This window comes from Eleginops maclovinus, chromosome 22 (assembly GCF_036324505.1).
Source record: "Eleginops maclovinus isolate JMC-PN-2008 ecotype Puerto Natales chromosome 22, JC_Emac_rtc_rv5, whole genome shotgun sequence".
NCBI classification, from domain to species: domain Eukaryota; kingdom Metazoa; phylum Chordata; class Actinopteri; order Perciformes; family Eleginopidae; genus Eleginops; species Eleginops maclovinus.
Window position 1 is genome coordinate 19,947,449 of NC_086370.1, and position 24,078 is coordinate 19,971,526.

The 24,078-nt window shown below is 40.0% G+C and overlaps 1 protein-coding gene across 1 annotated transcript; it reads left to right on the plus strand.

The window, feature by feature from the left end:
- Positions 1-335: 335 nt before the first annotated feature.
- abch1 (ATP-binding cassette, sub-family H, member 1) lies at positions 336-22,704 on the plus strand. The gene is made up of 19 exons (XM_063874560.1): positions 336-1,034; positions 2,081-2,240; positions 4,329-4,483; positions 6,712-6,819; positions 7,257-7,350; positions 9,137-9,211; positions 9,618-9,798; positions 10,475-10,571; positions 10,671-10,839; positions 11,822-11,922; positions 13,661-13,731; positions 14,019-14,068; positions 14,164-14,220; positions 14,361-14,431; positions 14,552-14,640; positions 15,233-15,336; positions 17,277-17,436; positions 18,290-18,394; positions 19,302-22,704. Exons 1-19 carry the CDS (start codon positions 901-903, stop codon positions 19,406-19,408), a joined length of 2,088 nt encoding a protein of 695 aa, XP_063730630.1. The 5' UTR covers positions 336-900; the 3' UTR covers positions 19,409-22,704.
- Positions 22,705-24,078: the final 1,374 nt, after the last annotated feature.

Here is a 24,078-nt window from a genome sequence, read left to right on the forward strand (position 1 = left end):
ACAAGAAACTGCTAAGAAGAAGAAGAAGATAGGAGTATTCTTTATTGTGTTGTGCCAGAAGTAAGATTTGGATTAAAGAGCAAACTTGTTTCTCTTCCCTTTTTTTATTCTTAAAAATAGACCAACCTCTCTCAGTGGTTTAAGGGCATGCTTACTTAAATGTTTTGCAGATAGATACTGTAAAGTATCTTAAACTTTCACTCTGACTGATGTAGCTCAGGAGGTAAACACAGTCAGGAGGCAGGTGCTTTGTTCATCAGAAAAAAAAATCTCAGGAATTTGCAGCAGCAACTTGCTCAATGAGTTCAGTAAGGGTTTGTTGTTATGTTCTCACCAGTCGTTTTATACCCCTTAAAAGTTAAAAGGAGGATCACAGCTACAACCTATGTGTCTAAGAGGTTGTTTAATAAAGTATTTGTTCACTTTTCATCTTATTTAATATGTATGGTACTCTTTCCTGTGACTGATTACAAAACAAAGGCGGCGGGATTTACCCTTCCCGCCAAATTTAATTGTGCTTGGCTGATCCTGCCTCTGACTGACCCAAATATGTGCGTATTATGTGTCTACCATAACCACAACCTTCCTGTTGACAAGATCTGATGCTGAGTGTTTGAAAACATACTTTCACTCACTCACTTTTACTGTATAATGAATGTGCATTTATGAGTAAGCCACACCTTAAATTAGGTGGGAAAGTACGCCATCCCATGAGTATTACTGTAGTGCTGAGCTGTGGTATGATAGCGAAGGATTTTTATCTTCAGCCATGTGAGTTTTTGCTGTCCTTTTGTCCTGTTTGCTCAGTGTTATTTGGTGAAATGTGCTGTCAGACAGTCATGAAGATCAGTCCAGCTGTTTAAGAAAGTCTTGTCCTCCCTTCCAGTTGAGGAGGGGAATATGAAAGCTGATCTGGAGGCTTCTCTGCCTTCTGGGCCGGAGGATTTTGCCATCCAGTGTCGAGATGTGGGCCGGTCGTACGGCAAGATGAAGGTCCTCAACAACCTGAACCTGACCGTGCCACAGGGACACATGTGAGTGCAGCACACTGAATAAGATCGGTTTGCATGGCTGTGATTTACACATGAGGGATAAGTCATCTATCTGTTCATCTCCGCCAAAACTATCTGTAACCTTTGCTTGGACATTAAACAAGTCTGGTCAATAAAACACAATTATTTTACAGTGGCTATCTCTAAAAAACAAGTAATAAGGAAAGAAGAAGTAACAAGGAGTTCAAAGCAGAAGGCGTAACTATAAACACAGAGTTATTGAAGCAACCACATTGATAAGATTAAATTGGTATTGTACGCCTCCACCTCTCTGACTGAAGTGGCCACAGCGAAGGACTTTCCCTCATCATGCAAATAACGTTTTACATACCACGGTGAAACGTCCACTTCCTCTCAGAAACCTACTTTCAGACTACTGTCTACTTTTCTTCAGGGAGAATGTCTATCAAAGAAAGCTTCAAAAAGCAAACAAAGAAATCCAACAAGTTCCTCAGACGTCTCTTTCAAACTCTTTGTTATTTCGCCTTTTGAAAGAGAGCCAATAAATCAATACATTCTTGGGGAAAAAGTATAACATGTTCCTTTATACAACAGGTTTCTATAAGGACAGCATATCAGGGTGCATTGTAATCTGTTGTGTTTTGACTGACAGTGACTTATACATCTCTTCCCAGGCGTGTACCTACAGTATGTTAGCCTGCAGTCACTGTCGAGCTTTATCTAATATAGTCATCTTGTATTCTTTACTGTAGGTGCTTACATAGACAGTATGTACTTCCTTTAAAAAAAACAATAACAAGGAACTCTTTAAGCTTCTTCACTGTAACAGAAACTACAGTCCAATAGTTTCCTTACACATTTACAATGACTGCACATGCAAGTTTGAGCTGTGAGTGTTGTCCAACTCATACTTATTCCCTTTACTGTTTTCTCTGAAAACACACGATGAAATAACAACACTTTTAGGTATGACTGATACCTTTATATTTACTTACTTCTCATGCTCTTTATTAAATATACTAATACAGTTTTTCTGTTTCTGAAATGCTCTGTATCCTGTGTTGCAGTTATGGTCTTTTGGGCCCCAGTGGGTGTGGGAAGACCACACTGCTGAAGTGCATCGTGGGAACTCTGAAGATCTCACGGGGTCACATCTGCGTGCTGGGGAAGCCTCCTGCGTTCCCTGGTCATCACGTGCCAGGGAGGATGGTCGGGTACATGCCGCAGGTAAACACACCTCCTAAGATGTGTCTTCTGTTAAAATGTGTGTATGTGTGCAACAGAAATACACACCATGCATGTAGGCCTGCATGAATATTTGGAAAAGCCACACATTTCTAACTCATAGCTGCTTTCTTTGTCTGTTTAGTTTGGTTTATTTGCACGTACTTAAAGCATTTTGCAGGAGAGGTTAAAAGGCCAACAATGGCTTATGAAGATACTAAATATCCCTTGTCATACCTAAAAAGGGTAAACAACAAGCATGTACAAACAAAGATTGCATTATTTATTGACGTAGTTTAGAAACTAAGATGTATTACAATAAAATCCATAACACTTTTTTAAAATAAGGGTAATCTAAACCAACGTGATGGAAGTAGGTTGTCCCTGCTAAACTCATCTTAAATTAAACTCCGGTTTAATTACAGATAAACATTTATTCTATAGGCTCGCTTTTCTTAAACCTGCAGATGCCAAGTCGAATTATTCCCAACTCACTGTTAGCATACAGACCACTTACTTTATGACATGTATGCAAAAGGTCATTCTACCATGATAAATCATTAAAGAAGGGCCAATATAATAACCAGGAGAGGGTCAAGGTCACCGAGGTGTACCTGAAGCACTCCTTTAATTTATCCTGTGTGAGTGACCTGCGTCTCATTACTGTCTCACTGGATACCCGATGAGGCTGATAACACACTGACTGAGCGTCCTCCCCTGTGTGTAACGCTCAGCATCACATTGTCCCTTAAGGAAGTGATCTGTGACCCCGGAGAGGATGTAATGTGACACCCTAGGGTGCTACTGTACTGTAGACTCTCTGGTAAACTTCAAACAGAATCACTGGCAAAATATAACATATCATTTTCATTTGTTGTTACAGAAACATGTGCATCATTATTGACGTTTGATGACGCTGAATACTGCTCAGATGTGGCTCTGTGGATTAATCAGTTCTTGATTTTACAAAAACATTTTAACCCAGACTTTATATCTTATTTAGGTGCTGTTTATGTACAGCAGATTTGCTTGGACAATGTTTGACACTTATATGCTGCCCGGTCAAAACAAAGGTCACCAGCCTGTGGGGGGAGTGCTATGATCTGGGGTTGCTGCAGTTGGTCTGGTCTAGGTTCAGCAATGTGCCCAAAGAATGAGGTCAGCTGACTACCTGAATATACTGAAGGACCAGGTTATTCCACCAATGGATTTGTTCTTCCCTGATGGCACAGGCATGTTCCAAGAGGACAATGCCAGGATCCATCGGGCTCAAATTGTGAAAGAGTGTTTCAGGGAGCATGAGACATCATTTTCACACATGGATTGGCCCCCACAGAGTCCAGACCTGAACCCCATTGAGAATCTTGGGGATGTGCTGGAAGACTTAGCGCAGTCGTCCAAATCTCCCGTCATCAATACAAGATCTTGGCGAAAAATTCATGCAAGACAGAAATAAACAAAAGCTCGTGGAAACGATGCCACAGCGAATGCGTGCCGTAATCAAAGCTAAAGGCGGTCCAACGAAATATTAGAGTGTGTGACCTTTTTGTTGGCCGGGCAGTGTATAAGGAACACATGTTGATACTCTTCAATGTAAGATATCCAGTATCCAAAGTATAGTCTTTGTAAAATGTGAACTTGTCGACAAAAGCTTCAGCTATTCACAAGACAGTGATGTTTTATGTTTCTAAATGTGGAAGCTTTATGTGAGAGGTGTGTTTTACAACAGATTTGATGCTGTCATTATATTCAGATCATATTAATAATAATACATTTCATTTATAGAGTGCTTTTAAAAGGTCCTAAATGACACCTTACATGTACAGGTTGAAATGGATAAAAATCATAACAACACCAACACACTCAGAACATATAACACACAATTAGTTTCATATTGAAAGCAGTTCTGAAAAGGAACAATGGAGGTAGTAATATAGAGATCAAAAAGCTGCAGTAACTTAAATAAAACTACTTTCAACTCTTTGGTTTTAAAGTACTACCTATCTTTGCTGTTCAATATGTGGTATGTGAAATAAAAAACATCTACTCACAAATGTTTTTGACACTTGGTTGTGTGTGTTTGTCGCACAGGAGCTGGCGCTGTACAGCGAGTTCACCATCAGCGACACGCTCACTTTCTTCGGCCGGATCCACGGCCTGACGTCGAAGGACACCAAGGCTCGCATGGAGTTCCTCATAGACTTCCTGGATCTACCTCAGAAGCACAGCCTGGTCCGAAACCTCAGGTAAAACCACATGTCGAAAATCATTGTGATATTGATTTAGAACAGAACATCTCCAGAGACGTTTGTTATTTCCGTATGCAGACTGAATGTAGGACATGCCTTTCGTGACATTATGAATCGTTTTTTTAGTCTTCTTCGTGCAGTTCTTTGTGCTTGGTGAGACACAGATAGTGATTTAAAGATGTTACATTCAGGTGAGATGTGGTAACCTGAAGTCAAACGCAGTAAATCCCCAGCTACAATCTCCAGTTTATGAAGTGAATCTACAGATGCCTGTGGACTTTGACACCTAAATCACCCTGAAAATGATTTGCACACACACACACACACACACACACACACACACACACACACACACACACACACACACACACACACACACACACACACACACACACACACACACACATCCTCCTTCTCTACTCCACAGGTTGTAAACCCAGTGGCTATCAAACCATGACTGTCTGAAGAGGAAACACATGTCAAATAAACAGACTTTGCTTTGGATAATAGCCTCACCATAAAACCACTTTTATGTATGCATCAGTGTTGCCAGATTTGAGTGAGTCCACGTAGCTCTGTTAGAGTTTAAAACCCTCTCAATCGTTATAAATTAACAACTCCAGCATTAGCATTAGCATTAGCATTAGCATTTCCATCCTCTGCCATACTATGATATTTGTTCTTTAGCTGGATGTCCTAGGTTATTTAATGGAACAAAACCTAGAGAGATTGGTTGCAAATAAATCATTCTACATGTTAATTCAATATCAGAAGACAAGTGATTTATGTCGTGCTGTTTCTCCCACTTTTCATCACAAGAAACCTCCCAGATTAGACAGAAAGTAGTCCAAAACTAGTGTTCCCTTTCCAATCAAATGAAAAGTAGGTCAGTTTTGCAACACTGGATTGTTTGCTTTGGTTAAGCCATCAAGTCAAAGGTCCATTTACTCCTTAAAAGGTTAAATTGGGGAAGCATGTTAAGTTGCCAGAAGTGTATTATATGCTATAAAGAAGTCCCTCTTTGTCCCGTACTGCTTTGAAAGATGTATTCCCTTGTGCACACCAGATCTTCACTTGTTATCTTCTTACCAAAGATAAGCAGTTCTGAATTGCAGCTCATTTTTATTGTCCCTGTAAATAAAGGGTCATATCTGCAGAGCCTTGTTGAATTTTTGGCAGCATAAACAAAAAGCTCTCTTTCCAAATAAACCTCTGCTGTTATCAGTTCCTTAAATTAGATTCTTTCCACTGACAAATATCGTGTGTGAAGACTGAAAAGCTCTCAAACCCTAAAAGGAAAGGATCAAGAAATAAGATTATAAATAGAGTTTTTTTGGCATTTTATCAAATATTTCTGTTGCCTTAAATCCTAATGTGGAACCAGGCTGCTGCAAGACGTCATAGAAAATGTTTTGCCCATAAAGAGATCAATAAAAACGGCACTACTATCATAATCGTCTCATATTCCTGCTCCTTATTAACGTTCTGGAAGATAACAAAGCCTTCCAAAGAGGCCCCTCCAACATGCTTTCATTCACCAGAGCACTTCATGTAATATTGATGTCCTGCGTGGTGTGACACGGCTGCAGGCAAAGAGCGTTCACGGTGAGATGGATCCGTGTTTCTGTTGCTCAGATGTAACAGTAACAAGAAAAATGTCAACAGGCTTTTCGGCTGCAGCCTTTATGTGACATGTTGTTGAAACTGTTCCCAGTGCAGTGCATGATGGGAAAGACATTCCCGGTATGAGCACACCGTGTGGCACGTGTGTTCCTCTATCAGGCTGTTTATGCTTCTCCTTCTTTTGTCTTTAAAGCAAAGTCGAATCAATCAGCTCATTTTTGATTTGCCTTAAAATGAATAAAGAAGAAAGATGTTGTTATTGTTTTATGATAATAATCCATAAGTAAATGAACAGTCGTCCCAGTGCCCACTCCTCCTAATGTCTCTCGCTTGGGTGTTGTTGTATTCCCTCCATGTCGTCGGGCCAATTGGTCCTGAAGGATTGGCTCTGCTGCTTTCCTTCAGGAGCGAGCCCCATGCACAGTGGGACCTGACTCACCTCGGTCGCCCTTTATCTCTGTTTTCTTTTTCTTTGTCTCACTTCTTGTTTTGTGTGTGTGTGTGTGTGTGTGTGTGTGTGTGTGTGTGTGTGTGTGTGTGTGTGTGTGTGTGTGTGTGTGTGTGTGTGTGTGTGTGTGTGTGTATGTATTTGTGTGTTTCAGTGGCGGCCAGAAGCGCAGGGTGTCTCTGGGAGCGGCTCTGCTTCAGAACCCCGAGCTGCTCATCCTCGACGAACCCACTGTCGGAGTCGACCCTGTGCTCAGGTCGAAGTACGTAAAACACACACACACACACACACACACACACACACACACACACACACCATGCAGCATGTCCACTTATTTTCTTTCCATTGCTGTTCTCCTATGTAGTTCCCCCTTAACAAAGGAAATTGCAGCCCCTATATAATCATACAAGCATCTGTCATGGAAAAATATCCCTTAATATTTATATTTATGTACGGCAGCAAGCTAATAACACCACCTTTCTTACTTTTGGGGTAGAATAAATGTGAGAAACCTTGTTCAAAGCTGCTCCTCAGTATGCAGCTCCAGTATCGTGGCATAAAAGCAGATCAGTTGCTTGGCAGCGAACTACTGCTGGCGAATCTGTGAGCTCTTTTCTGACTGAAAGTTTAGGAAAGCGCTCCTAGAAACGGGATTAGGCGTTATGTCATCTGTTTTGGTTTCTCCGCTCTCCTCTCCAGGATCTGGCAGCATCTGGTGGAGATTGTGAAGACGGGGAAAGTCTCTGTCATCATCACCACACACTACATCGAGGAGGCCAGGCAAGCCAATGTGGTGAGATACTGTATACATGCACCGACACACACATGCACACACACAACATCAATAGAACAAAGCACTATGTCCACACTGGTCCGCCTTTTTCATAAAGAAACAGTGAGTCCATTGATATGTGCATCCTGTTATAATTGTAATCCTTATTAGCCCTGACAGGAGGACAAACGCTTCCTATAGAGTTGGTCTTGGCGCTCTGCCCGTCAGGAATTGAACGAACAAAAGTTTGCTCATGTTTTTAGTTTGGTTTCAAACATTCAAGGACTAAATCCTTCCAACACATATTCAAAGCCTCATTTACTGTATATGTTTCCTCTGTACGATAGAGCTCCATTATTCTTGTAAAGGATTCACAATGAACGTTTATTTAATGTTAGCCCTTCACATTCCATCGTGCTGCTGTATAAAGCACCACATGTGTACTAATCCACCTCTGAAAATAGTCCCCCACAAATCCAATTTACTCCTGTTTAAGAAATGTTTGCTCATCTCTACAGAGACCAGCAGTTTTAACAATTAGTTCATCCTTTTATTGAAACTAAAACCGTATCTTTATGACACATTTTAAGGGGTAAGGAAGTCAGAGAGTACTCAGATGTAACGTAAAACTAAAGTGCAGTCTGTGTGAAAGTGACATTGATACTAGTGGTGTGTTTATTTTGCACAGATAGGTAATGTTTAAGCCTTTTCATACAAACAAACACATACAACTGAATCACTGGGAAGAAAGAAGTTCATTATTTACATGGTTTTTATCCTCTGTTTATGATTGTTGTTCCTGGTAATTCAAATCTTTGGCCTGAACTGAACCCAGCCGACATTCTAACACGGACAGTTTCCGTATACAGAGAGACAACGGGAAGTAAAGGAGACACATTTATAAACACAGTCGTCAGAGAGGAATTACAGACACTTCTCTTACTGTAGCTTCACATTTCAGCCGTTTGGTGACACTGGAAAACACCAACAGGGCCTCACAGTACAAAGGACATGAACTCTATACAGTTCATTAACTAATGGCTCAACATAAATCCAGTGAGTTCAGACACCACTAATCTTTATCTTTATATCTAAAAACCTCAACAAAACCGAATGCTTTTCATGTGAAAGTCTGTGCTGTAGCTGCTAAAATCCAATTTCATCTCTTTTGGTTTAATTAGAGGTAATCATGTTGGATTAGTTTTTCTTTGGGAGTTCGACTTAATACTGCTTTGAGCTCTTGTGTAATAAGAACACAAACATAAATGTAAAAAAGCTAGCTGTTAGCAACTGCAGCTGCTCTTTATGCTACGCTAAGATATGCTACTGTGGTCTAAGCTAATATTCTCTAGCTCCATACTTAATGAGAAAACCTGAGCCGGGTATCGATCTTCTTCTCTAACTCTTGTCAAGAAGCAAAGAAGCATATTTCCCCAGATGTCAAAGTATTCCTTTCAGATTTTATGGCCTTATTTTTTGTGCATTCATTATGAATTTAAGGAAACGTGCAGAAGTAACTGCTAACTTTAATTGAGGACTAAAATATCACTTCTTATTTGTCTTTTGCTGTTCAGTAATCCCTCCACATGACACATGAAAGCTGGAAAATGTTCTCTCCTCATGATCACAATATCTCTGGTTATTTATATCTAGATTGTGGTTCATGCAACCCTTTACCTGTGATATGTCTTTTTATGTGCATGAATAAACATATGGCAATGGAAAAAAAGGAAGAGAAATGTTGCCTTATATTGTTGAGAGAGATGTCACCCATCGATCAGATATTCTCGCTCCTGTTATTCTCCAGGTGGGTCTCATGAGGAACGGCCGTCTGCTGGCTGAAGGACCTCCAGACTCCGTCATGAAGCAGCACAACTCCGCAGTGAGTGTTTGTTAAAACCCTGAAGGGATGTACAGACACCCATGGGTGCAGGTCGTCAGGGCGGGGAGGTTTGTTAATGGGACCACAAAGGAAGGTGTAGATGCTGTGAAACATCTCATAAACAATTCAAGCTGCTTTGTAGAGGCTGAGCCAACGCTTTAAGCCCCTGAGGCGCCGCTTTGTTGTTATAATTGACCGGCTTATTACCTAGACTGATTAATTAGAAAGTCTGATACTAAGGTTTCCAATTGAAGTCTGTTTGCGTTCCTGTTGAACTGTCTACCTTTAGTCTGAGCAAGCTCTCACAAACCATGATGTTCAGAAACAAACTTTGGCAGGGAGACGTTGCCTTGATGTGTGTTCTGCCTCTGTGTGTCATCTTCACACACCTTTCCCTCTGCCTCAGACTCTGGAGCACGCCTTCCTGCGGCTGTGTGAGACGTCCGACCAGATGGGCTCTAAGCGGGGCGGCACTCCAGAGGGGGGGCCGCTGGAGAACAGCCAATCGTTCGAGAGCAGACCGGAAGAGAGTCTGCCGATCCTCGCCGTCGGACCAGGAACCACAGAGGACCTTCCCAAATACTCAGGTACCAGTTTAAAACGTCTCTAATTTCAGTTTATCAGACATATTAGGCTACAATACTCAAAAGATGACCCTCTGTAGAGAGATGTTCACACCAGTTTAATGATATGTGTGTTTTTGCAAGATGATAAATATGAAACTGGTTTTAAAAGTATTTTGGAGGCAAAGCAAGGATGTTTATTTACAGCTGTTACGCATAATTGAACAACAAGGCAATCAATATTGTTTATGAATAAAAGCACATTATAAACAACATTTAAAAACCGTTAATAATAAACAGAAAATAAGTGAATAATTATCTAATTCATTAATAGAGTCATAAAATACAAGAATAAAAGTAAGTGCATTGTAATAAATGATTAATTATATATTTTTAAAAACTATTAGTTTATTATTATTATTATTATTATTATTATTATTATTATTATGTTTATTATTATTTATTTTATTATTATTATTTTTATTTTATTATTTTTATTTTATTTATTTAGATTTTTTAAAGATATCCCTCATTTACGTCCAGCTTCTTTTATTGATTTAACATCAAATCATTTTTATTTACATCGATATTTAATGTTTAATATTTTGCATTTTACAAACTGTACCACTGTTTTTCCATAACGGTCTTCATGCCAATAAAGTTTCTCGGTATTTGAATGTGTATTTTGGTGTGTGTTCAGCGGACTGGAAGGTGCGAGCCAGACACATTATGCCCAAGTGGAGAAACATCGCCGCCCTGATGATCAAAACAATGGTGCGGATGAAGAGAATGCCGGGGTATGTTACACCTGACAGTATCGCACAGAACTATAGCGATTCAAGTGTTACTGTGCCCTTATCATCAATGACATTTCCCCCTTTCCCCGGTGTTCACAGCTCGTTGTGTTTCCAGTTCCTGCTGCCTGTCATCCAGGTGTCTCTGATCTGTGTTTGCATCGGAGCAGACCCAAAAGGGATCCACGTTGCTGTGGTGAACAATGAGACCTCCCCCTCCTCCTACAGCAAATCACTGCTCTCCTTCCTGGACAACTCCAGCGTGGTCCAGGTATTCAGTACATGTTTTCACGCGTCACCCCCATGAGCTTATGTGTCACACCCGAAGAGGAAGTGGGACATTTTTCTTTACTTTACTGTCTTCTTTATTTAGGGAACAGAGAGACACACCATAATAAATACCAGGCACCGAGTCCCAAAGAAGCAATAGATTTGAATGTTTTTTTACACGTCTCCTTTTTTTGTTCTGTAGCTATTGCCATTTTTTAAAATGTTATGGTACTTATGTATATTGTGGGCCCACATGACGTTCTATACTTGGGTTTTTATTGGTCTATAACCCCTCCAGGTCATAAGGTCACAGTACCCTGTCCTTGTGGTAGATTAGGGTTTAATCCCTCTATAAAACTTCCACCTGAGATCTGTTTGACTCCCTACTGAAGCCTTGATGTTGAAGTGCATCAGAGTTTATTTAATAAAGATATTGCTGTTTATAAAAGGATTATTTTAGGTGTTTAAAAAGAGTGACTTGGAGTGTTCTTCCGATATCCTGGTATTTGTTCTTACCCTGTAGCGGATGTATTTCCTGTAAACTGATTCAGGTTTATTTCCTCTTTCATTTATCATGATTGTTTAGTCTGGCCTGACAGATTGTAACTGTATGCACACCCAGACTTAGCCTTAGAAGTGTGTTTGTTTCTGGGCTCACAGAGCTCACACTGACTGATGGTATCTGAAGTATTTCAGTCTGGGAAAGGAAGTGCCAGATGTCGGACGGTTGCTTTCACTTCTGTTTACAGCCGAACTTCCATTTTCGAGGAAATCAGTGGAGAGGAAATGTTGTTTCTCTGCTTCACATTGAACCTGTCAATATGCTGTATAAAACACTCAGATGATCTGCTGGGGCTCGATTAAAAATAATTGGATGTTTTTTATAAATGTGCAGCACAGTATCGATGAATAAAGCAGCATTCACTCGATATGAAAAGGTTAAATATGGTGTAATATACTATATGTTCTCTATGTATCCACAGGTGAACTTGTCCCATACGGAAGCTTTTGAAGGGATTTATAACGGAGAGTACTGGGGCGTCATCGGCTTCGGGAAGAACTTCACCAGCTACCTGACGAAAAGGTGAGAGAAACGGTTGTTTTCAATACCACAGAAATCCCTGAATATTTATGGCAAAATTACAGAAAAAGGTAACATATTTCCACTTATCTATCAAATACTTCTCTCCCCACACATACAATGGTCTGCTTTCATATCAGAATAAAAATCAGAAACAGAATCACTTGATTTATCCCGGGGAGAAATTAGATTTAGAAACAAATATATAAATTATATAATACAAATATTTATATGAACAAAGAGTGGTCAAATTAAAATTTAGTATATGAGAAACAGGTTTATTGCCTGGTAGGTTAACACATACGAGGAATTTGTCTTGGTGTTTTTGGTGCATACATAAACACACATAAAAACACAAACAAAATTAAAACACTGATAAAAAAAATCATTTAAGAAAGCTATAATAACCTCTAAAAATAAAGCAATATCTACATCAAATATTGTTCTTTGATATATCAACAACAAACGAACAAATATGCAAAAACGATGAGAACATATACAGTAGTGAAACAACATCAAACAGAACTCTGTAGGTGTCTGCTAACATTAGCGATAGGATACCAATTTATAACCAAATTCAAAAAGCGTCTTCGCAAACTCCGGCATTGTGCTTTCCTTTGTTGCACATAGATCAACTCATAACAATTGTTTATGTCTTTTTGGAGATTTATTTTAAAGCTATAGATCTTCACTGGTCTGCTGCCTGCTGTAGCGCCCCTAGCTGCAACTCTAAGCGATTTCACGTGAAGGGTTTCAGTTAGTCCACTGAAAGCTTGTTTTCATGTGGTGCATCTCTGCCTAAACATAGTCCAACATTTAAAAGAGAACTCCATGCACTCTGTTGTTACAAAAATATACATGCTTTCATTGTGATGGCATATAGTCACCATAGACTTAAAAACAAACTTGGCAACAATCCCTCAGCAGGGAGTCGCCCCTCTGACGCCATGTCTCTCTGTCACACACACATCGATCAAACCCCAACTGTCACACACTCTAGTCATGTGAGGATGACTCAATAGAGTGCAAACTGCACAAGTTGTTGTTTCAGATGTGTGTGTGTGTGTGTGTGTTTGGGTAGACAGTCTGGTCCTTCCTGTCCCTAGCACACCTGTCACAGCTGAGCAGCAACAAATCAAACGCCGAGTCACGTGAAAACAAAAAGTGTCATGTGGGTTCATGGGAAAACAATCGCATATGTTCACAGTTATGTCTGTTGTGATTTCATCAAGTGAAAGTTTGCATCAGTTCAGTGTTTGTTAATGACTGTGTGGCATGTCACCTTACCTACTCTGTGATATGTTGAGGGAAATGATTCATTGCTGAAGGAGAAAATCACACATTATAAATACATCTCTTTAAATAAAGTGTAGCTTTTAAACTGCTGGTAAAATAAAAACACGTAGCATGTCAATTGAGGATGAAACTTTAGGGCTAACTGAACTTTCGTTTCTTTCCTGCAGAAAGATGTATGTTCTCAGACAACAATATCCACATTATATTCAATATTCAGTTAACCTTTTTATGTAGGATGCTGGTTAATACCAAAATGCAATGTTTTATGGCCCTTTATGATCATCTCCGTATGTCCTACGTCTAAATGTAATGCTCCTGTAAAACGCTTATGATGTGCAGACAACCTCCAGAAAAACCCTCCTCTTGTTTACGTGAATTGCAAATAATCCAGTTGTTTTGATGCTAAATAGATTTTTAGATTTCGGAAATGTTTCTGGTTTTACAGGATGATGTCGCGGCAGGTTTCTCGAGAGGTGCTCGATGGAGGATCAATACACGTCTGGCTGGACCTGACAAGTAAGACATCTAACAGTTTGTATTGTTTTCTTAGATTTACACTGATATATTCCTATTAAATGCATGGCTATAAACTCCTTGGTGCAACTTTTTAATGAGCTTTTAAATGAAATAATAATCTGGCATCTATTTGAGGAATGCCAGTAATCCTATTGTACTATTGGCATATTATGCGATGCATGTAGTTATTTACATCTGCTTTATATTTCATACAAATATCAGGATTAATATGTACTCTGCCTGCTATAAAGTATCCCTTGAATTTTTGCTCTTAATGTTTTGTGTAGATCAACAAATTGCACTGACGCTGCAGAAAAAAGTACACGAAGCCTTTCAGGTATAAAATAAATATGATTATTACTAAACATTTGTTCTCCTTAAACCAAAAATCTTCACCCTAATGAAGAGTGTTGTTCTGTCCTCTATTCGCAGTCCTTTGTGGAGCATAAGTTGGGCAGTATGTCGTACATGGTGGCGCTACCGATTAAGGTAAATATGGAATTATAGCACAGATATAGAAGTAATGAATGCAATACAACAATAAGAGCCTCGTGGATGTTGCATGTGTTGCCTTAGTTGTAAATCTGTTTCTGTGCATATTAGAGTATTTTGTTTCTGTCGTCTCTCAGTTTGAAGAGCCGATTTATGGCAGCAAACTCACAGACTTCTCCACATTTGTGACGCCTGGAGCTGTGCTCAGGTCAGTTTAAGCACAAAGGTTGTCGTAGTTTTTTTTAATTGATTGAATTTTTAAACACTTTTGACATCCATTCAATAAACGTCCAATCCCTTCCTCCCTTCTTCCCCTCTCACCCTGTAGTATCACCTTCTTCCTGGCCGTGGGTCTGACGGCGCTCTCCTTCGTCCTGGAGAGGAAAGAGGGGCTTTTGGACCGCTGCTGGGTGGCAGGTGAGGAGTCCAAGTTCATACTCCTCCCACACACACTAAAACTGTGTCCATTAATGTGCAGACAGGTTTATGCATGTTTTGAGATGTTCACACTGTGCGAAGAACAAAAACTTCACTCAACAAATCCAGTATGAATATTAAAAAATGCTATTTTCCTACTCTGTATTGTAAAAATGAATTATTGTGACTAATGGTGATACATTTTCAGAACAAAATATCTAAGTTATATCTTTTTTCAATTCTTAATTAAATGCTAACAAAAATCCTGATTTGTAAACACTATTGTGGTTGTTTGGGAACTTATGGATCCTTATTTAGGTCTTAATTGGATTTAAATGCCGCCACTGTTTCTAATAGACATTCCATATTAACTTGAATCCACTGCATCATGTAAGTGTAATCTGAGGGTTGACCAGTAGAGGGAGTAGGTTCACCGGAGCAGAAAGATGACGTTTACCAGCAAACACTAAGGGAGTAGTGTTATGGCTTTAAGATGATTTATGTAACATAAGAAGAAGCTGTGAAATGTATTTTGGTTCTTATTAAAATCTGGACTGATTAATAATGCTTAATTATGATGTCTGTGCACCAGGTGTGAGCTCTCTGGAGACGATGCTGGCTCACCTCTTCTCTCAGCTGTTCGTCATCAGCGTTCAGATCCTGCTGCTGCTGCTCTTCATCCTGCTCGTCTTCAAGGTCCGTCCTCCTGACACACACACACACACACACACACACACACACACACACACACACACACACACTGATATGAAGACCTTTGTTGATTGGGAAATGGGTCGGTGCAACCACAACAGTGTCCATAGATGTTAAAGTGGCACATTCTAATATTCGCTTTACTATCCAACCACTAAAGCAGCTGTTAAAGCAGATTTCTGAGTCTGGCCTCTTAAAGGCCACTGATGTGATTTGGTGTGTGGAAAGTTTGACACATTGAAGGTTAATGTGTCACGTTGAAGCACGTCATTTGCATTTTTACTGCATCGTCAAAAATCTGACTTAACCTGCAAAACCTGAAGTAATGAAACTCATTTTGATACATTTTCTCCCTAAGATATATATATATTTCCGAAGAAATAGACAGAGGACGATGTACAGGAGAGGGAATTTACGACTGTTCTCTGTGAAGGTCAGCAGGGTGAGGTTTACCGTCGGGAACATGAGGGTGTGTTCATCGATTTCCAATACACATGTGTGTGAAATCAATACAGGAAGAAGGCCCTCAGACAAGAGAGGATAGATTTTGTGTGTGTGTGTGTGTGTGTGTGTGTGTGTGTGTGTGTGTGTGTGTGTGTGTGTGTGTGTGTGTGTGTGTGTGTGTGTGTGTGTGTGTGTGTGTGTGTGTGTGTGTGTGTGTGTGTGTGTGTGTGTGTGTGTGTGTGTGTGTGTGTGTGTGTGTGTGTGTGTGTGTGCCCTCCCCTCTGTCTGTCAGTGTGTGTGCGTGTCCATGCGTGTGTTGATTAAGGTGCTGAAGTCCAAAGAGACCACCACCACATAAATCACTTCCTGCTTTAGCCGTATCTAGGGATCACTGCGGGATCGCCACAACAGCCCTTGATTGCTGTGGCTACGGAGCGGTCATGTGGACTATCGGTGCAGGTCTATTTTTGCACGTTGTCAGGGGAGACGGATAGTGTCTTGACACACCGGGGACAAGTGCAGACACACACACACACACACACACACACACACACACACACACACACGGCTGCAGATTCTCCTCCAGTTAAGAGAGTTATCACCTTTAATCTTGAGACCTTTCTCTGTGTGTTTATTTGATTTAAAATAGTTTCCCTTCTCCTGCGACGCCTCCTGTCCGTCTGTGGGATTTACAACCAAACTTAATCTGCTGTGACATTTCTTTTTTTTATATCTTGCAGTATTTTTAGTCCCAAGATCAGTGCAGAGCATCAGAGTGTTTCTGTCTCGGTACTGCTCTCCCTCGTTCCCTTTCTCTCTCTCTCTCTCTCCATTTGTTCTTGATCTTATCTTCTCCATGGTCCTTAAAAGAGTTATCCAATGATGTATCACTGAGATTTGATTCTGCAGAACCACAGATATTGTTTTTGCTGTTCATCCCATGGATTTTGTCATTTTTCTTCTTTGTTAAATCATCTCGCCTACAATACCCACAATGCAACTGGGCAATAGCGTGTTTTGTGCTAGTGGCTGCAGAGATCTCACTTCTTTCAAACTCAAATTGATGCTAACTCAGATGACATCACTTGAGTCAATTTATGAGACTTCAAACTTCCCTCAGGAGCCACAAAAGTATCAGTTTGTTTTGGGCATTTTTACCATGTCGTTTGTTCATCATGGTGCAAAGACAGCACTCATAACAGGTTACTGGAAAAAAAAGGGTTAATAAAACTTTTTTTACATATGCATTTTGTCTTCCCAATACCTTTTTTAAATTGTTGTTGTTCCTTTAAGAATTTTAATTTTGTATTACTTTTTAGGCCGGTGCAACTCTTAACCAGCTCATGCATGTAGAAATATGCCTTCTTATTCTCTCTGAATCTTAATTGATGTTAACCATTTTCTTCCACTTGTATGTCCTCTGCAGCTGTGTGGGATCTTTCCTCACTCTTCTCCCCTCTCTTTCACCCCTCTCTCTGCAGATACCGAACGAAGGCTCCCTGGTTCTGGTCATAGTCCTGATCGTGCTGCAGGGCGTCACCGGCATTTCTTTCGGCCTCGTCATCTCCGCCGCCATCGACGACGAGCAGAACGCCAACCAGGCCGCCCTCGGCATCTTCTACCCCAACCTCATCCTCAGCGGTAGGCCTGCAGTGTGTGTGTGTGTGTGTGTGGGGTGTGTGTGAGGGGGGGGGGTGTTTTACCGTTCTATATGAAGTTCTTGGATTACTTTAATGCTGGAGATGTTTTATATTTTGCCAATATGTTTGATTAATTGCAATATAGTAAAAGGAACAATATTTTAGCGTGTGTGTGTGTGTGTGTGTGTGTGTGTGTGTGTGTGTGTGTGTGTGTGTGTGTATGAGAGCGATACACTGTCAATCCTTCGGTGAAACTATCAGCTCATGCAGGCTGTGCTCTCTGAAAGATCTATAGAAATCTTCAGTTATTGACTCAAAAGCCGAAGTTCAAAGGCTTTTTCTTGAACTTGAAAATAGCAATTAAGAAAAGGTTCCCATAAGAACCCTGTTGTGGCTGTTATGGGACTTTCCTTCACATCACATGATCTGCGTCTTTGAAACCCAAAAGTCTTTAAAGTGCTCAGGAAATAGAAAATGGAAATTGGATCGGACCCTGTGGTGAGATTATTTTCCAGGGAATATCTTTTTTTTTTCCGTCTCTTCCTAACTTCCTTGCTTGTTTTGTTTTCATCACAACTGCAAAATATTCAAGATTCAAGATTAAAAAGCTTTATTGTCACATGCACCATATCTAGTTGTTGGAAATGAAAATCTGAAATCTTAAGCGCTTCTAATAAACTTAATACTTAAAAGAAAAAAGTAAAAACTGGGCAAAAAAGAAACAATTGAAATAATACTATGTGGGTTATACAGGATGTTATGGATGAAAAGTGAACCAGATTTGGTTAATTATTGGTACAAACACTGTATTATAGCAGCGGTTGTACATGTGTAACTCCTGTCCTGTACTTCAGGTACCATCTGGCCGGTGGAGTGTATCCCGTATCCTCTCCGCTACCTCAGCCTCGCTCTGCCTCAGACCTACGCCTCCGAAGCCCTTCGCTGTATCATGTACCGAGGTAATGAACACGCATGATACACAACACTCACCTGTCTCATAACGTGTGTTGTAAGCGTGTTTTTGAGGGTAATTTGCGTGCACACTGCCAGTGGATCTAAATGTTTAATCAGCTCTGGGTCCTGTGTAACTTCCTGGAAGGTAAGGTAAAGCGGTTTCTCAGCCTTTATCTTCACCTCACCGTCTGCGGACAATACCCCGCGACGACAGGCAGAGCTCCCTCCGTGTTACACGATACACCCACACAGGAAGTCAGAGGAGCTGTTTCCTGTTTGAGAGCCTATCGTAGAGGTGGAAGATGAGACACAGACAGAAATCTCGATCAATTTGGGGGATTAGCTGAAACCTTTCTTCTTACTTTGCGACTCCGTCCTGCCACACTCACTGATTGGATTCACTTGAACCTCAGTGTCTCATCCCATTTAAACTCAGGTTTTCTAAATGAGATGTGTTTATCTGGGTTATCAACGTGTCTCATCCCTGATCAAAGAAGAAAATACATCAAAGTAATTAGAAAAGAACAGTGTCTCAAATATATTTCATTATTTTCAAGGTTTCCACAGATCCTTCAAATGTTTTAAAGGCATTGAGTTGATTTACCCCAAAAATATTCCCTAATTGGTATTAAAATGTCTTGAATCAAAGTCTTAAAATCTCATGACGGGATGTTTTTGTTAAATAGTTTAATAGGTAACATCTAGAGTAAATCCTGCTGGTGGGTGGCTTTTTACCTTTTGGATATTCCTTTTTTCAAGGCTTTCTGCTGAGCTAAACTAACGTATTTGGATTCTGACACACATCGATTAAGGCGAACAACCTTTGACAACAATAACATTGACCCCCCAACATACTGTCGCCTTTTGCCTCCTGTATGTAAATAAAAGCCTTAACGTAAATCTGTCCCTCAGGTTGGGACCTGACCCGGATGATGGTGTGGCGAGGCTTCGCGGTCACGCTGGGCTGGAACACGTTCTTCCTCATCCTCGCCACCGTCATCTTAAAGCTGAGGTCGTGAAAACCTCCTCCGAGAAAACCTCCTCCACCGAGGGGACGGACAACAGGAGGAGCCCGGGAACAGCTCACCTGCCTGGGGAGAAAGTGGAGGCAGCAGGGGGGGTCACTGTGGTGTAACTCCATCAGTCCCCCCTCCTCCATATTTTCTGTCTCACACACAGAAAACACACACATCAGCTGCCTGATCCTGCATCAGTTGCCTTGGCCTTGCGGGAGGGAGATTTCAAAAAGCTGCACGTAAAAGTACACACGTTAAATATGAACCCGCACAATATAACGAATATGTAAATAAGATGATTAATCCTATAGTTTGTTTCTCTTCTACGTGCAGCTTATTGGAACTTCTCCCGCCCCCCCCAACAATGGGCCATGAACCAACTCAGGGTCGCTTACTTTTATTTTATTTTGCCTTCGCTCTGAGTGCTAACAGAGAGACTTGCTGGTGAACACACTCAGTGCAACTCTAGGATTATGGTTTGCCGTACAGTATTCGTTGCCTGCCTTATATTTGCATTAATATGTAAATGTGAAAAGGAGTCTTAGCACAAAAATATAAGGTTAATATTTCTGCTGATCGCTTCATATTGTGCAGGAGAGCCTCGCCCGCTCATGCACACCAGCTGCATCTTCTCTTGTTTATTTTAAGTCCGATTTCTGTGTGTGCTGTCTGATGTGGAACTCATGTTTATGCATAACCAGGTGCTTAGCTGGAGTTTAGTCTGCTATTTTTCTCTATAACTTGTGTTTTGTGCCTGAAAAAAGGTGTGTTTTGATGTTGCTGTTGCATATTACTTTTATCTCCACTTTGCTGGTCGGAGTGGACTCACAGGTCAGGTTAGCGCCTCCTGCATCGCTGCAAAATATGTTTTGTTTTTGAACCCCTAAGTCTCAAACTGCTTCATGCTTTTGGACTGTTTGGACCACCACAAACACGCAGAGTAAAAGCACACACACTGTTTGGGATTTTGAAGATGTGGGGGTGTTGCACTGTGGGCTAAAAGGGAATCTAAAAATGAGGAATAAATCTAAAAACCAGACCACCATGTAGTTGAATTAAAAATGTCCTTCCTTTATTTACACACCACAAGGATATTTTTATAAATGTGGCTCTGTAAAGATGTAATGTTTTGTCCAGTTATTAGTGAGTTTTCTAGTGTTATTTTCTAATGAAATATATGTTTAATTAATGTGTAACATATTGGAAAGGCTAATTACTAGCAAAAAACAACCCTATTATTAGTAAAATATATGTGTCCTTGGTTGATAGTACATTTAATCTAGTTAATTTGTTAGCAATTTAAGTTTCTGCCTTTTGAAAGTACATGTATGTGCTTTCTTGACAAGATTTAAAGACCAATATGTCATGTTTGTACACGTAGCTTAGCATAAAGTCTTGAAACATGGTGAACCTTCTCATAACCCCTCAGCAAGAAAGCAAATAATTATATTTCCCAAACTTTTTACTGAGTGTTTAAAAGGCAGCAGACTCCAGACTCACACGTGCCATTATAAATGTTTACATTCATCTGGAAGCATGCCTCGTACATCCCAAACGTTCCTTATTATCAGATGTTTTCCCGGTTCAGACGGAGGACTAAACACCAGCATGTGTTGTGTTGTGAAGGCTCTCTCTGCTATGAGTTGCAGTGCTGGTAATGTTCAATTATATTAATGCACTGAAGAATTTGAGTTGTTTAATAATTAATCTGAATGACGTTGAATTGCGTTGTGTGTACAGTATGCTGTTTACAGAGTTAGATGTTGAATCTGTCAGAGAGTTTCCTGTGCTGTAAATCTGCTGTTGCAAACTTTAAGGGACCTTGTGTTCTTGTTTGGTGGAAACAGGAGAGCCAAACTGTGAGCGTAAATGATGTACTGAAGCTCTGTTTGTATTCTTATATTTAAAGAAAGATGGGTTCCCTGTGCATCATCCCATTACATAATCATTTGCTTTTTACAAATTAAGTTGGTTAATAATCTGTAAGAAAATTGGCTACGCTTACGTGACACTATTGGTAATATCGTGTACTTCCTGCACAATTGGTGAAATATGTGTAAGATTGTAATGTGTTGATTTTTGTGCTTTGGATTACATTTATATTCACTATTTACATATAAAATAATGCACTTGTGGGAAAATCTACCTACAGAACCCACCAACCATTATGTAGGAAAAAAAGCATCGTGGAACAAAATATAAAGACTTGCATGAACCGGAATTATACTACTGAAGACACTATTTTCAAAAGAAGTGCATTACTTCAATTCTTATTTTAATATCCTTTACTATTTTGAATGTATTCCCTTATCTGTATTGGTTAGTGTGCACCTACTTTGTGTATCCAAACTGTGATTTGATATGCTCCAAAATGTAAGGTCTTCTCTCTTGGCCCATGATTCAACCTTTTGGCCAAGTTTAAGGAAAATTGGGCAATTAGTTTTTCCGTTATCCTGCTGAAAAATGAACAAACCCAACTCAAACACCGTAACCATCCATATTGTAGGTATGAATTCCTCTGCAAACATTTGGGGTTTTAGGGTCATAGAATAATAAAAATGCCCAAAATGTAAGTTAAGCTGATATGTACCTACAGTATTCATGCTTTCTTCAACCATTTTGGAATTTTCCGATGTCCAATAATTAAGCGGCTATATATTAAAGACTTAATATAAGGTCATCAAATCTGTATGTGTAGCCACTTCTTATTCAGATGTGTGTTCATCTGCGCTCATGTTAATGGGATAAAGCAAATGGATATAAAGACATGGATGGTTTTTCTTTTCAACATTTTGGCCTTTCAGGTTATAAACTGTCATTCAATTAGGAAATTGAAATACTCAATATATGTTAAAACTGTTCATTTAGCCACTCCTTATTCAGACTTTTAGATGGGGAATAGGATTTAATGTAACGATACCTACAGTATAGATGTTTGTTCAAAATTTCTGGCACTTTTACAATCCTGAAAAGCCAATCAATTAAGCAATTCAAATGGAAAAATCTAAGTGTTTGTTTAAAATGTCCCTCTTTCAGCTTAAGGTAATCAAAACTGTTGCCACTTCTCGTTCAGATTTTGACTTTATATGCTTCATATTGGGACATTGCAGTTCATGTAAACACATATAACGTTATTATTTCCTCTCTGCTCCGAGTCATCTACCTCCGCTGTCTCTCCTCAAAGGGCTCGTACGTTTCCAGTCTGTGTTGTGACATGTACACGCACCGTGAGGGCAGGCACGCTCCGATGAAGATCTTTTCATGTGTTTTGAAAGAATAAACCTCGTTGAGAAATCCTCCCTTTGTCTCGATGCTCTGCCTCTCACAACGCTGCCAGATTTGACTCAATACCAAAGGCACAAAATCCCCCACAATTCCTGCGGTTACAACAACACCCGCCGGCCCCGACAGATTTATTCAATGACATCATGACGGCTTGCATCACTGTGTTGCCTGTTACCATGGCGATAGTGATGACCTCGCTGCCTCCTGTTGTCTGTTTGAACTGTGTGTGTGTGTGTGTGTGTGTGTGTGTGTGTGTGTGTGTGTGTGTGTGTGTGTGTGTGTGTGTGTGTGTGTGTGTGTGTGTGTGTGTGTGTGTGTGTGTGTGTTGTGTTTTTTCCATGTGTTTTATAGGGGTAATGAGTCTGTGAACGCACATATTTCTTGTGGTGTGTGTTCACAAACACAGAGTGAGTGTGTATTTAAATTGAGGTCTATAAAGTCCGATGTTTGAATTCCTGAATTTAAGCAGGCAGTGTACACACATGTTTAGAGCCAAGTTAACCTATATCAGTTTCATCAATTTACCCCGGCAATGTTGGGCCTCTTACTCGCCACCTAGAAGATCATTTAACTCTTTGGTCTTCTTGGCTTTTGGTTTAGCAGGTATTTCATGGTAAAAAAATAAATATTGATCAGGTACTGAAGCAAAACATAATCTACTAAGAATAAACTGAACTGAAATCCAGTTTGTGTTTTAGCTTTGACATAAATAAATGAAGAGGATAAACTTTGCCAAAATGATGGACTGTACTCTTTATCAGGTCATTTCGACCCCTCAAGTCATTCACCCATTCACACCTCATTCATGCAGCTGGAAAACAAACATTCACACACCGTTGGCCATTGGGAGCAACTCAGGGTTAAGTTTCTTGCCCAATGATACATTAACATGGTGACTGCACTGGCTGGGATCGAACGCTTTTCTGGTTGAAAGACGACGCACTCCCTCGCAGCCGCAGTCGCCAAAATCTGAGAGATATTTATGTTTTTGTCTACAAATCTCATAAGAAGCCTCTGAAAACTCTCTAGCCGTGTCTGTAGATTCCTGATAAATATGAATACATAAATAGCTCCATTTCCCCCAGAAAACAACAACAATGGAGTCCTATGCAACACTTGAATATGGTAACAAGCCCAATTCCTTTATTGTGTATTTTCACTGAATTTGTTCAGCCTTAACATTTATTTAGAGAGTCATTTAATCAACCTTAACGTGTAAATACAAAAAGCTACACCTATCTCTAGTATATCTGTGCACACAAGTAAAGTGAGTGTTGTGAAATCCCCGAGCAATCTTCCTTTGTGTGTGTTAACCGTTTATCATCTTCTGTACACATTTTAAAATAAGGCTATGGTACACCTCATAATGCATCCACTGGAAAATAGAT